Source organism: Dermacentor albipictus, chromosome 9 (genome assembly GCF_038994185.2).
Source record: "Dermacentor albipictus isolate Rhodes 1998 colony chromosome 9, USDA_Dalb.pri_finalv2, whole genome shotgun sequence".
Classification (NCBI taxonomy): domain Eukaryota; kingdom Metazoa; phylum Arthropoda; class Arachnida; order Ixodida; family Ixodidae; genus Dermacentor; species Dermacentor albipictus.
Genome location: NC_091829.1, coordinates 108,825,971 through 108,841,621, shown reverse-complemented (window position 1 = coordinate 108,841,621; position 15,651 = coordinate 108,825,971). Strand labels below are relative to the sequence as shown.

Sequence of the window (15,651 nt, the reverse complement as noted above, 5' to 3'; positions counted from 1 at the left end):
ACGCTGAATTGAAAGCCGGCCTATAGGTAAAAAAATCAAATATATTTAGCGCCTTCCAAGGTTGAGTCGATATAGAAAGGCTTCTGTGTGCTTTTTGTAGCCGGGTTTACAGAAATAGGTTACTAGTGCACAGCGTCCGAAATGCAAAAAATAAGGGAGAGGTAATCATGCGCCCAACATTCTTGTACCAGGTAGCTTTGCTGGCGATTGTGGTTGTTTCTTTAAAATAGCCGAATCCTTATAACTTTTCAAATGATTGAGGAACAAGCGACAGGTAAAACCCCCTTGCAGACTTGACTCTGGCTCTTCGACAACACATGGGCCGCAAATGCGTGACATCCGCAAATCCCGCACGTGTAAAAGAGCCACTTCCTTCTGGGTTCTTCAGTGGGCCTGGCGAAAACGGAAGAAGCGGAGCGTTAACCATCCCTGCGGCATTTTTGCTCCTGGTAATCTGAGCATACTCACAACGCAGCGACGAAAAAAGTTTTGTTGGGCTGTGCCCAAGGTGTTTCTTGCCATAGCGTACGAGTCTTATCATCTGTTCAAGTTGTTACCTTGTGGTTATGTGGAATGTAATGAGGTTCCTTTCACTTTTGAAAAGCTCTAAATGCTGATACACGGCCAGCAGGCTGTTAGACAGGATTTGACAGACGATAAAAAGCACCTGGAGGACCACGTGAAAATTATGAATTTCTCGGCATAAATAAATGCAATAGGAAGTAATGCCAGAGCAATAGCACATTTAGTTGATCATCTTAATTTTTTTATAAATTCTAGTGTAGAACTTAATCAAACACTTAAATTACTGCAGACAAAACTTACAGAATTAGAAGAACGGAACCGGAGGTCGTTTCTTGTGGTTTTTCACATGAATGAACGAGCACATTAAACTCAGGCTGGGCTGTAATATAAGCAACCAAATAAGCACTGAGCTCAAAGCATCTGATGCGAGAAAGACCTTTATTTCTACGGCTGCGGAGCAATTTGCAGAAGCCGTCGTCGGGTCTACGTGGTAGGTGTCGTAGCTGTCGAAAGTGTCGCAGGAGACTTTGTGCTGGAGGCTGAGCTGACGTCTACTCCAACGGCACCGCTCGGAACAGGGAGAACTTCTTGTGCTTTGGCGAAGTTCAAGAAGATATCCTGGAGGGTGTTCTCGCCGACGAGGGCATCTTCGAGGGGGAAATTTTTCTGGAGATGCGCCACCTTGGTGAACAGCACGCTCCACGGAATTCGCTCCATCAGGTGGTAGCTAAGCACGTTCTGGGCGGAGAGAAAACACCCGCAGATGATGTACTGCAAGTGGGCACCACGCGATATAAGAGAAACAAAATTTGCGCGATTACGTGTGAACCCCTTCCCCTAAAGACACTACATGCCTCCTAACCTTAATATTACAGAGAGAAAAATTACGAAGAGAATATTACATGAATAATGCCGTATCCCATACGGTTGTCCTAGCTAAGCTGCTTCAAGTTAGAACAGAGGCGTTATTGTACAGGAATGTAATCAAAGCCATGCTTTAAAATCTCGTGAGAATACTCCAGAAAACGTTTTATTGCGTTGGAGCCAATTAGGTAAATGTAGTCAGAATTTCTTTATTCTTACGCTAAATGTCAAACTATGAAGTAATGGCAGAAGGGAACCATACGAGGCGTCAAAATACCATGTGTGGTCCATTGCATCTTTACTTTGCTATTCCACATGTTTATCCCGCACACATGGGATAAAATTGCTATCAAACGCAGACGTATGTGCCGACAGGCACATCAGATAGTAGCCAGACAATTAGAAAAATGAAGAGGAGCTGCTTGTTACCAGGGACACATCACCATCTGAGCACATACATGTCAGCTAGGTGTACGTGATGAAATTAAAAATTTGAAGACTAAAACGGGTGTGCCTAGTTGCTACTAAAGACACTAAAAATTACCTTCCGAACGCATTCTCGCCAGGCAAGCATCTTTGTACTAAATTAAACACTGCACAAGAGTACCTGGTTGTTTCCAAGGACACCGAGAATTAGTCCGAGCACACAGATGCCAAGGAGACCCGTCGACTCTCATTGAAAAATTGAATAATAAAAGGGCGGTACCTGGTTGTTACCATGGACAAAAAACGCTACCATTCAAATATATACCTTCTGCATAAGCATATTTGATCACAGTGCAGGACTGAATAATAAAACCGGGGTGGGTGGTTGTTGCCAAGGAAACCTGACTTGCCATTCGAACATATCCTTGGTAGATAAGTATATAAACGGGGCACCTGGTTGTTACCAAGGGCCCAGAATATTACCCCCCAAACACATCATGCCACATAAGTAAATCCATCCAGAGTGAATCATTGAAGAAAAAAACCGTGATAGCTGGTTGCTCTCGGCAACCGCGAAAATTGCCAACATGCCTAAAAAGCTGATTGCACCCAATTGATAGATTGAAGAATAAAACTCATGTACTTTATAGCTACCTGGGGCATCCACCGTTACCGTGGGAACGTGCACATACCTGATAAGCGTATCTGCACCGAGTGAAAGACTAAAAAAGAACACTGAGCATCCTTGTTGTTGGCAAGGGCACGGAGCATTACCGGGTGGGCACATACACTTCAGATAAACATAATAGTTCCTTCTGAAAGAAACACTAAAACGACGCTTTTAAACAGCAACACCAAACATTAGCATCCGAACACAAACATGCCAATGAAACGCATCGGTTCCGATTGAAAGATTCAACAATGCAACAGGGAATGGAACAGGGAACATCTGCCCCCGATCACATACATGCCCCAGAAGCGTAGCGACATCAATTGAAAGATTGAAAAATTAAGCAGAGAAGCATGATTGTTACCAGGGCACCGAACAGTAGAATCCGAGTACATTCATGCTAGATAAGTATACCTGTTTTGCCTGAACGACAGCAAAACTGCGGTACATGCATGTAACAAAATAAATTGAACATTATCGTCAAGTATATACATGTCAACTAGACATATATTGTGGAAGTTACCTGTTAAAGAACAAAAGCAGGGTACGTGGTTGTTTCCATCAATCATGAACATCATCGTCCAAACACATTGGTGGTGGATAAGCCCATCTACTCCGAGTGAAAGACTGAAGAAAAAAACAGCGGTCTCTTGTTGCTACCCGAGACAACGAATATTGCTATCTGGACGCACACATTCTAGATTTGTTTCCAAGTTTAATACTCAAGGGTAAAACTTGCGTACCTGATGGTTAAAACAAGGAACATCACCATCCCTACACACCCATGCCTTATAAGCATATTTATTATCATTGAACGATCGAAGAAAAAAGAGGTATGTGTCAAGCAAGTGTCGACGATAAGCGAAACAAGATAGAGGTGCACGGATGTTCAATACATTGGTTGAATAAATGTTGATTACGTGTCTCTGTTCTGTTTCAGTTTGGTGTTTATTATAGGCCTAATTCTTATCTTAACGATATTGTATTTCACTCGCAATGATAACGGCACCCATCGGGTCTCCTTGACCATCCTGTATTCTAGGATATGGTTATTGTATTATGCAGAAATCTCGACACATCTTTGTTAGACGACTTCTCGCTCGGGCGCCAGAACGCTGCTCGACATCATTCGGCTCCTAACAGGCACGATATGGATGACTCATTTGGGCGAGTTGCGCCTCACGAGCTTCGGCCACCTTGTTGGCGTGGCTAGCGCGTGTTCAACGCGGTTCGGCACTCTCAGTAGACCGTTGAACGCGCGCAGCCTCGGTGCGCAGGCGCTTGCTGTCTTAGGCGTCTACTGCACTCCTCAGACATGGCGACATGTTGCCGTTACGAATGCTTCAGGGCCATTTCATAGATGGCGCATTAAGCGTATCAGGCAGCGGCCTGAAAAATGGCATACATCGCGCTGACGGAGCCAGAATGCCAGGAAATTTGCACGCGCAGTCCGGCGCATCGAGCGAGCCCGGCGGCAGCGGCACGGTCGGCTGCTGCCTCAAAGTGTGCGCACAAGTGCGCGGAGAGCGAGCGTTTTTTCTTCTGACGAAGGCGCCCACTCTATTGGTTGCACCCTAATGGTACGTCCACACTAGCGACAAAAACGCGCGCGACACAACGCGCGCGGCGAGCGGTGCTGTCGCGCGCGGCAAGATTCACGAAAAGCGGCAGCAACGCGCGGCAAACGCGCGAATGGGTGCGAGACCCATTTTTCGCGGCAGACGCGAAACGTCCACCAATCAGAAGCGAGCCGCTTTACGAGCCGCGCTGTTGTGGCGCCACCTGTCGCATAAGCAAAGAATCATAATCTATGGGCTCCGAGACTGAACAGTGACACGCGCGCCGTAAAATCTCAGAGGCCATTTCCAGTCAAGGGGGCTGTTTTTGTTAAGCCTTACCACACCGCCACTGAGGCGTCGACGAAGAATTCGCCTCGCAATGGAGGCGTTTTTGGAAACCGTTCGCGGATATGCGTACCTCTATGATAAATCGAGCGTCGGACAAGGAGCTGCGCGCCAACCGCTGGCACATTATGGACAGCAGTTTGGCATGACAGGTGAGTAATAGGTGAAGGTGGGGAAGCAGAGTGTGCGCCTGGCCCTCAGTGTCCCTGTACCGCACTCAAAACTTTCTTGTCCGCTGTCTGGCACGTCGGCGTCACACAAGTAAAGAACAAACAAGTATTATAGTGTTCACAGTCACCAGTAGCTCCTCGTCCGTATCCGACATGCCTGAGCGTGGCCGGCAGTGGCGCAAAAAAACACACACTTCCGATGGAAGACGAAATGGGCAGAGCGAAGAGCGCGTTGTCGCGAGAAGTATCGATTGGAACGAGACAACGCGGGACTCCACGGGCCGCTGCCGCGTGCCGCAAAACGCGACTGTGGACTTGCCCGCACGCGTCTGCCGCGCGGGCGCTTGCCGCGTGCGGCGTGTCGCGCGCGTTTTTGTCGCTAGTGTGGGCGTACCATAACTGTAGGCCAACGATGGGGCAGCGAACCCATGCGAGCGCGCGATGCACTGGGACTTTACGATTATCAGTCCCTGACATCCCTGGGTTGCTTGCGACTGCTTTCGGCTGCTGTGCCGTATGCGATTTTGCTCAGCCAGCTTCGAAAACTCACCGCACTGGTCCGAAGGACGTCGGAAACGCGTCGAATTTTTCGCGGACCGAAAATTCTGGCTTCATTGTCGGAGCCACCGGCAGTGCACAGTGCACCGAGCAACTACTGCGCACTGAGCCGTCACGTCTCGTACATCGGTGCTTTCTTTGTGTGCTGTCAAACAAGGCGTTAGTTAGATAACCTGTTTGACGTAGATGTAATGAAAAAAAAACACATTTTACATGGAAAAGACTGAATAAGTTTGTAAATCGCTAAAATGGTGGAAAAGTCAGTCAGCCAGTTCCTATGAAAAAAAATGAAAAAAAAGCTAATCTTCTCTGGATTTCGCTTGAGATACTTCATCTGTCGTGTCACGTTACTAGGTTAAGGCACTTAAAACAACACGGTGATCCCCTTAAAATAGCCGAACTTGACGTAGCCTACGCTGAACTTCGCCCTAAACTTATTCAACAAAGGACTTCTACTTCAGGGGTTAGATTACAAAGTTTAATAAAAAGTAACCCCAGAAAATTTTAGGCTTCAATCTCCCCCAGGTCAACGCCCAGAAATACAGTTGTAATAAATATGGCCCCTTCTTATGATCCATTAATTATCACTACCGCATTGAATGAATATTTTCAATCGGTATTCGCAACTGATAAGTTCGACAGACCTGCGTTCATTCATGCCTCACATTATTCAATTGGCGATATTACCGTGTATCTCGAAGACGTGTTCAATTTAATTTTGCGCTTAAAAATAAAAAAATCATGTGGCCCTCATGGCATTAACAACGTTTTTCTTGTTAGATGTTGTGCTTTAAGTGCTGCATATTTGGTTCAATTTTTTCAAAATAATTTATCTACTTCGACAGTCCTTTTAGTTTAGAAATTGGCGAAAATTCTTCCCTTGTATAAATCGGGCAACATACAGTCACCAGTAAGCTATCGTTCGACTTCATTAACACCTCAATCATGGAAACTTCTTGAACCCATTGGCTTTAAGCATATTATGGAATTTCCTAAACATAATGACTTTTTGAGTGATGCCCAGCATGGTTTTCGTCGCGGGTTTAGTACAATAACTCCGTTCTTAGAATCCTTGCATGGCATTTAAAACGCTGTCGACACTGGAAAGCAAATAGATGCCATTTTCATGGACTTTTCCAAGGCAATCGACACTCTTACAGACTGAAACCTTCTCCAAAAGCCTCGCGCTATACGTTGTTAGTTGACAAAATCGCTAGCTTTTTACATAACCATTTCCAGTATGTTTCGCTTAATTCCTTAAACTCGTCTGTAGTAAATACGACGTTCGGAGTTGAGTGCTGGGGTCACTTTTGTTCCTATTGTATATCAAAGATTTGCTAAATCATCTGTCCGCAAAAATCACCTTTACGCTGACGAGTGTGGGCTCTATAACGTAATTAACACGAATGTTGACTACCTTTCACTTAACGATTCTTTTACACAATTTTGCAGATGGTGCGACAAATGGCAAATGAATATAAACTTTGTAAAAACACTCACTCTATTATTTTAGTAAGCGCACTTGTGTTTCTTTGTTTACCTATTTGTTTAATGGCTCTTCCCTTGAAAGAGTGTCTCAATGCAAGTACCTTGGCCTCATCGTCTCACCTAACATGCCATGGTCTAGGCATATTCAATACACATGCAATAAAGCACTAAAGAAAATAGGCTAACTCGCACATTGCGATAAGCTCCGCATGAAACAAAATTTCTATCATATAAATTGCTCATCTGACCCATTCTCGAGTATGCTTCCCCCATCTGGAGCCCTTATAAAGTCTCTGGCATTAACACCCTCGAATCAGTTCCAAAGAAAAACAACCCATTTCATATGCCCCCGTTATTACTGGGACTTCTCACCCTCATCTCACCTTGTTGCACTAGGTCTTCAACCATCGAATCCCGGCCACGGCGGCCGCATTTCGATGGGGGCGAAATGCGAAAACACCCGTGTGCTTAGATTTAGGTGCATGGTAAAGAACCCCAGGTGGTCAAAATTTCCGGAGTCCTCCACTACGGCGTGCCTCATAATCAGAAAGTGGTTTTGGCACGTAAAACCCCAAATATTATTATTAGGTCTTCAACCTCTGTCCGAACGGCACGATCCAGAATGCTTTAAATTGTTGCATATTCTTATTAACACCCAAAGCTACTCATTAAAGAACAACTATCTGTCTCCTGGTAAATTGAAACCTACCAGGAAAAGCCACAAACTAAAGCTTGCACCATTTCAACCGCGTACTAACCTATTTAAGTATAGCTTCTTTCCTCGTACATTTAAAAAATGTACCTTACTAACAGGTGAATCTAGGTCACCGCTTTAGAGGAATTTTTGTATAACTTAACCTGATGCATACTGTGTTTATTATTACTCATTGCATCTTCAGCTTTGAAGTTATCATGACTCCTACGGTGTCGAAGTTGATTTGTGCGGAAGAATGTTTTGAATGTTTTGTTAAATGCAATGTACAAACGCACTCCTGCGACAGCCCAGCCGTGGTGCAGTATGTGTACATAAATAAATAAATAAATAAATAAATAAATAAATAAATAAATAAATAAATAAAAAAATAAATAAATAAATAAATAATATCGTCTTCTCCTACGCCAAGTTTCTTTTTCACTGATTTCATGCTCCGTCCATTTCTCACTGCTTCCTTAGTCTTTCTCACGTTCTAATTTCAAATATCCCTTATTTTCTATTTGTTGGTAAGTTTTTACAATTCCGCAAATTCTTTCTTATCTCTTGAGCTGGACAGTTTCATTCTTTATCGTTTCTTACTTAGGTCCTTCATTGCTAGGGAAAGCTTACTTATTGGTTCCCTTCGTGCGCTGCCTCCCACTTCAACTGCTGCGTCTGAAGCCCGTCTAGTTACGGTTCCATTCATTACCTCCTTTACGGTTTCATTCAGTACTTGCCTAGACCGGTGTCCATAGCGACTCATGTCGGATTGAAAGAGCTTCGTTTAATAGCGGTACGTATATACACATTGCCACATACTCAGTGACCAAAGATGGCCTGGTCTTGGCTTTCGAACCCTGTTACCACAGCACAGCAAAGCGATGCGCCAACCATTCACCCACGGACTACCCAGTGACGCTGGTAGACGGGCGAATGGTTACATAGAAACACAAACAAATATAGGCACATAGATACAAACAAATTCAGATAGATACATAGTCTACAAAAGTGCATGAGGTAACCTAAGAATTCCACCGCAATAATTTAGCATGTATACCTTCTGGGTGTCCTTGAGTCGAATGCCGGGAAACTGCTTCTCCACAGCTTGCTTTAGCTTGAGTTCATCTACCGCGACAGTGGGTTTGAGGAATAACTCGAGTCGGTAGCCCTGACCGAACTTCTCCCGAAGGTGTTGCAGTGTGCCCAGGCACATCATTTGGCCGTTGACCATAATGGTTAGCCGGTCACAAGAAAACTCGCATTCGTCCATGCTGCGAGTTGTTGAGATTCGTGAGGAGCACAGTGTTAGAATGAAACGTGGATTTTAGAATTAAAAGACGACATAGCGCTATGTTATCTCCGACTGGCCTATTCGAGTGAAAGTAGAACGCCAAGTGATTTTGCGACAGAACCACTGCTCGAATTCGAATAAAACGTGTTGTATTTGAGAGCAAAAAGTCACATTCTGGCAACTACAGAAGGCAGTCTATCTATCTATCTATCTATCTATCTATCTATCTATCTATCTATCTATCTATCTATCTATCTATCTATCTATCTATCTATCTATCTATCTATCTATCTATCTATCTATCTATCTATCTATCTATCTATCTATCTATCTATCTATCTATCTATCTATCTATCTATCTATCTATCTATCTATCTATCTATCTATCTATCTATCTGTCTGTCTGTCTGTCTGTCTGTCTGTCTGTCTGTCTGTCTGTCTGTCTGTCTGTCTGTCTGTCTGTCTGTCTGTCTGTCTGTCTGTCTGTCTGTCTGTCTGTCTGTCTGTCTGTCTGTCTGTCTGTCTGTCTGTCTGTCTGTCTGTCTGTCTGTCTGTCTGTCTGTCTGTCTGTCTGTCTGTCTGTCTGTCTGTCTGTCTGTCTGTCTGTCTGTCTGTCTGTCTGTCTGTCTGTCTGTCTGTCTGTCTGTCTGTCTGTCTGTCTGTCTGTCTGTCTGTCTGTCTGTCTGTCTGTCTGTCTGTCTGTCTGTCTGTCTGTCTGTCTGTCTGTCTGTCTGTCTGTCTGTCTGTCTGTCTGTCTGTCTGTCTGTCTGTCTGTCTGTCTGTCTGTCTGTCTGTCTGTCTGTCTGTCTGTCTGTCTGTCTGTCTGTCTGTCTGTCTGTCTGTCTGTCTGTCTGTCTGTCTGTCTGTCTGTCTGTCTGTCTGTCTGTCTGTCTGTCTGTCTGTCTGTCTGTCTGTCTGTCTGTCTGTCTGTCTGTCTGTCTGTCTGTCTGTCTGTCTGTCTGTCTGTCTGTCTGTCTGTCTGTCTGTCTGTCTGTCTGTCTGTCTGTCTGTCTGTCTGTCTGTCTGTCTGTCTGTCTGTCTGTCTGTCTGTCTGTCTGTCTGTCTGTCTGTCTGTCTATCTATCTATCTATCTATCTATCTATCTATCTATCTATCTATCTATCTATCTATCTATCTATCTATCTATCTATCTATCTATCTATCTATCTATCTATCTATCTATCTATCTATCTGTCTGTCTGTCTGTCTGTCTGTCTGTCTGTCTGTCTGTCTGTCTGTCTGTCTGTCTGTCTGTCTGTCTGTCTGTCTGTCTGTCTGTCTGTCTGTCTGTCTGTCTGTCTGTCTGTCTATCTATCTATCTATCTATCTATCTATCTATCTATCTATCTATCTATCTATCTATCTATCTATCTATCTATCTATCTATCTATCTATCTATCTATCTAAAATCACTTGCAAGTTGCAATAGCACCAAGTTTAGGAACCCGTAACTAAGCGCCCCGAAAAAGTATATGTCACTTTTGTAAACTGCATCTGTTCTAGCATCCCAAGCGAACGAACTAGATATAAAAAAACTGCAGCTTACGCAAAAGCGTTACAGTGAGTAAGAGCGCTATTTCAAAAGTTCTACTCGCTACTTAGGATTATATTCATAGTGGTGAATTATACATCAAACTTACGCGGGCAAGCTACACTATTAGACGCAATTCACAAAATTGTTGTATGATTTCTTATTGCTCAGTTGCAGTGTTGCAAAGTTCGGAATTAATTTTTTTTAAACTGTCGCATTGGGAAAATCTGAATTAAAATTTTATGTACAAATGAGAATAAACTTGCTCGCGTTACTAGAGTTTTAAGTGCTTTGAAATTGAAGAAGCCTCAAGAAAATTAATGTAGTCGTTGCCGAGAAATATGGTGTACCTGTTCCCATGCAGTCAGACAGGACCTCACAAGTTAAATTTAAAGGGCCATTGTTGGTTTATATCTTTAACTGGTGGCAGCCGCAGCCTGAATAAGAAAAAATCGTGACCGCCACTCCTAATCACCGTCTGCCGGTTTGTTAACGTGAATGGCCTTTTGCACTTCTCTGGCAGTTATCGTGGTTTGTTCGTTGGTGGCCAGCCTCACACCGCAGTTACACAGGCGTCGATTCAAAGGACGCGTGGTCTCTTAGCAACCGAGTTGCGGAAAGAAATTACGGTGTTTTACATGCCAAAACTACTTTTAGATTATGAGGCAAGCCGTAGTGGAGGACTCCGGAAATTTCGATCACCTGGGGTTCTTTAACGTGCACCTAAATCTAAGTACACGGGTGTTTTCGCATTTCGCCCCCATCGAAATGCGGCCGCCGTGGCCGGGATTCGATCCCGCGACGTCGTGCTCAGCAGCATAACACCATAGCAACTGAGCAACCACGGCGGGTCATGAGCTGCGGAACGCCCGAAACTATATATATATATATATATATATATATATATATATATATATATATATATATATATATATATATATATATATATATATATATATATATCAAATACAAGGAAGCCTGCGATGCGAACGTAGTTTTCTCAAAGTTATGTGTTTTACATACGGCATTTTTGGACTGCAAAATAAGTATTTCACCACATTTTAGTTAGCGTTCAGTACTGCTGTGGAGGTTGCGAAAGTAGGCAATCGACGACAGAGCGAAGATTGAACACAAGTTTCTTGTAAGGGGTATCGTTTACGGAATTTTTAACGATCGGCTGCGGCAGATAAAAAAATTTTCGTCCCGGAGCAGGACTATACAAGGAGGCGGACATTACTAGCACGAGCAATCCAAGATACACATTGAACTGATAAAAAGTCCACCAATTAACTTCTTTTATTGCTTGATCAATCGCATTGCAATTCATCGATTTTAACCGGTGAGCATGCAGGGCCTATGCACTTGAAGTTAAAATCCAAGATGACAGTAGTTTAGCGATATTTCTCGAAATGCGGGAAGAATTACATGGGTGTTCCTTTTATTTTGTGCTTGAATGCATAAGAGCGTTCTATCAACAAAGTTAGTGAAACAAGAGTGCGTTTCACGGCTTGACCGAAGACGCCTATTTTCAATATGGTATTATTCTGGAAAATAATTCCGATTGTGTACGCCTTGCAAACGCCCAATTTTCCTAGCTAGAATCTAACATTGCAACTAGCATAATTAGCAGTCTTTGACTCACCGGTAATAATTTATAAAACTGCAATATGTGCCACATCTCATATAAAAAGGAACGTAATTAACATTTTCAAGCTGTTTTCCATACGCCCGCCTCACGGAATTAAACTCAGCGACTAGAAATATGAGCAAGAGGCAATTTTCCTTTTATTTTGGAAACGCGTAAAAATAATCCCATTGCAGATGACCCTTGGTAACGTCTTCTCTCTGTAAACGAATTGTCTGGCCTGCTGGCAGGGACGATCACATGAGAGCTTAGTGGCGTATGAAGGTTTAGATGATCCGGAGAAGCTCTCGGGTAGGTCAGGCCTGCTCTTTTAACGCTATCCTCTGTCTATATAGCGGCTGCAGTACTGGACTCTGGCTCCTGCTCTCTTATTTGCAGAATTTCGCAATGGGACATGTAATGAGTAGGGACTCGTGTAAGAGCCGGCCAAAGAGTTGCCAGCTCAAAATTCGGGGAAAAAATTCGACTGACAAGCCATTGCGTATGGTGCCCCGCTACTGCGCGCGGACATCTGCGAATTTTCGGGTGCTGCGTTCTTCCGTGTGCCGCTACTAGATGGCGAGAGCTGCGCGTTGTCCTCTGATGCAATGGTACAGCCGGGGATCCGGCGAGTGTACAAGCAATGTCTGCGCCGGCGCCATCTTAACTATCGGGTTCGGTCCCACGTAAGGACCACACACGGTGAATATAATGAAAAAAGGCGCTGCCTTTACCCGAGTGTAAACGGTAGATGTCCTCACTGCCACCAAGCCAATGGCCAGAGTGCGGGTGCGCACGAGTCGGATGCCTGCCTTTTACAAAATTGCTGGCTTTGCGACTGACTACCACAATTAGGTGCTTTTGAGCGCATCATTCCTTTGTTAATAAAGCACAAACTTTAAGAAGCTTGCCGCTATTAGCATGTACTTACAATAATAGTCGATGTTTCCTGCCCAATTTTTTCGTTGAGATTTGCGTTAAGAAATTAAAAGAAGGAAGAAACAAACGCATGTTGCCGAGTGGAGATCGAGATCTCTACAACTAGTTTCTGAGGCAAGCGCTCTGGTCAGGAACACGTAGGCATCTTTGTGTGTATTTTTTTTTTGTAGAGTTGAACGCCAATATAACAAGAGCTTAAGACCTCCATAGTCAGCTCACTGTAGAGATCGCTCCCGAAGCTTTCTTTGCCTACTCTCCAGGGTATAGTGTTGTACTTGTCCCTGTCTCCGCTGCTACTGCGGGGCTCTTCGGTATAGCGCCGGATGTACAGTCCACCACAAAAGATTACGGACCTCAGGATTTCAGAAAACATTCAATTACCGAGGAGCCTGTAACGGCATCGTCAGCATCAGCGTGTTTTATGTCCACTGCAGGACGAAGGCCTCTCCCTGTCATCTCCAATTACCCCTGTCCTGCACCAACCGATTTCAACTAGCACCCTCAAATTTTCTAATTTCGTCGCACCACCTAGTCTTCTGCCATCTTCTACTGCACTTCCCTTCTCTTGGTAATCATTATGTCACCCTAATGGTCCAACGGTTATATAAGCTGTGCATTACGTGACCTTCGCAGCGCCATGTTTTTCTCTGAACGTTAATTAGAATACCGTCTATGCCCATTTGCTTTCTGATCCAAATCGCTTTCCTTCTGTGTCTTTACGTTATGCCTAACATTCTTCGTTCCATTGCGGTTTGCGCGGTTCTTAACTTGTTCTCGCGCTTCCCTGTGAGTATCTAAGTCTCAGCCCTGCATATAAGCACCAGTAAAGTGCACTGATTGTACACCGTTCATTTCAATGCTAATGGTAAGCTTCCAGGCAGGAGCTGATAATGTCTTCTGGATGCGCTACAAACCATTCTTATTCTTCTGTAAATTTCCTTTTAATGATCAGTGCTCCCTATGAGTAACTGACCTAGGTAAATATACTCATTCACAGACTCTAGAGGCTGACTGGTGACACTGAACTCTTGTTCCTTTACCCGGCTATTCATGGTTGCCATTGTCTTCTGCATATTGATCTTCAAACCACATCTTACACTCTCTCTGTCCTCAATCATTTGTTGTAACTCGTCTGCATTGTTGCTGAACAGGACAATGTCATCTGCAAAAAGAAGGTTGCTGAGATATTCGTCGTTGATCCTCACTCATATCTCTCCCAAGTTTAATAGCTAGAATACTTCTCCCAAGCACACAGTGAATAGCATTGGAGAGATTGCGTCCCCTTCTTTGACACCTTTCTTTATAGGTATCTTCCTAGCTTTCTTGGGGAGAATTAAGGTAGCTGCGGGATCTGTGTACATATTTTCCAACATATTTACGTAAGTGGCCTTTACTTCTTGATTACGTAATGCCTCTATGACTGCTGGTATCTGAAGTGAATAAAATTCATTTTCACAATCTATAAAAGCAACATGGAGAGGCCGATTATACATTGCAATATTATCGATTACCTTAATAATGACACGAATTCGATTCATTGTAGAGTATTCCTTCCTGAACACAGCCCGTTCCCTTGGTTGGCTCACGTCCTGTGTTGCCCTTATTCTGTTCGACATTATCTTGGTGAACATTTTATATAATACTGAGAGTTCGCTAACGGGCTTATAATTTTTCAATTCTTCGACACCTTCTTTTTTGCGGATTAGCTTAATGTGTGCATTATACAAGTTTTCTGGGAACCTTAAAGTCGGTAGACGGCTCTTAGAGAGGGTCTACGGTTACTCAAGCATTATGCGTCCGTCATCTTTGAAAGAATGCTGTGTTATCCCATCTCCCCCTGCCGCTTTTCCCTGCTTTGTCTTGCAAGGCGCTTTTAATCTCACCGCTAGTTATAGAAGGAGTCTCTGTAAGCTCTTCCATACTACTTTGAATGGAGGTATCTTGGCTTCATGGGCCAGCAGCACAGGTCACTATAAAATTATTCGGGTCCTTGCACTATACCTTCGAGTCTGACGATATCACCTTACATTTCAATGCATACATCTTGATTTCTCCTATGCCAAGTTTGCTTTTCGCTGACATGATGCTTCGTCAATTTTTCTCTGCTTTCTTGGTCTTTATCGCGTTACAATTTCGAATATACCTTGTTTTCTCGTTTTTGATCTGTTTTGACAGTTGCTAGATTTCCTTATCTCCTGAGTAGGACGTTTACATTCTTCGTCCTTTCTTTCATAGGTCCTTTGTTAAATGGGTGAGCATGCCTACTAATTGCCTTGGTGCCTTATCTCCCACTTCCATTGCAGCCTCTGAAGCCAGCCTAGTCACTTTCGTTCATTACTTCTATGTCGTCTTCATTCATATTTATTTATTTATTTCAAGAAACCCCTAAAGGCCCTCACAACGAGGGTATTACATAGGGGGTGACAAAAATTCTACAAGCAACCCAGAGAAGCGTATTCAAGGAATAGGCAAAGAATAATAATAAAAAAAAACAGAACAACAACACTCAATGAGACATAATGAAAAAAAAAACGCAACGTAGTAAACAGAACACAAAAAAATGTATATATATTAAAAATCAAACACATTGTGGTAATGGAACAAAACTAGAAAAAAAGCTACTCATCACATTCATTTTTTAGAAGTTCATGAAACTTGGACGAATTCATTTCAGTTGCGATTGAAGCAGGCAGCTGGTTCCACTCAATAATTGTTTTGGGTATGAATGATTTCGCAAAAGATGAAGTGCGGCAAATGATGCGTTTGATCTTGAAAGGATGGTCACGGCGTGGAAAGACCGCCGATGGTGATTGAAAGAAATCGTCATGAAGCAACGGATGATGGTAAATTTTGTGAAAAAGTGTTAAGCGAGCAAGTTTGCGACGATGGGAAAGGTTATCAAGACCAGCACGAGCCTTTAACAATGTGACGCTAGTGAAACGTGAGTAATCTGAAAAAATGAAACGA

The 15,651-nt window shown here is 43.5% G+C and overlaps 1 protein-coding gene across 4 annotated transcripts in view; it reads right to left on the bottom strand.

The window, feature by feature from the left end:
- Nucleotides 1-960: 960 nt before the first annotated feature.
- Nucleotides 961-15,651, bottom strand: part of LOC139050018 (phospholipid-transporting ATPase ABCA3-like) — a 278,463-nt gene continuing 263,772 nt past the window's right edge. For 3 of the 4 annotated variants that reach the window (XM_070526088.1, XM_070526089.1, XM_070526091.1), the window contains 2 exons: nt 8,357-8,570; nt 961-1,263 (listed from right to left, as the gene is read on the bottom strand). In XM_070526088.1, coding sequence (XP_070382189.1) covers nt 1,009-1,263; nt 8,357-8,570 — 469 coding nt within the window. In that variant the 3' untranslated portion in view covers nt 961-1,008. The remainder of the gene's footprint in view (nt 1,264-8,356; nt 8,571-15,651) is intronic. The other variant, XM_070526090.1, reaches the window with a different exon arrangement.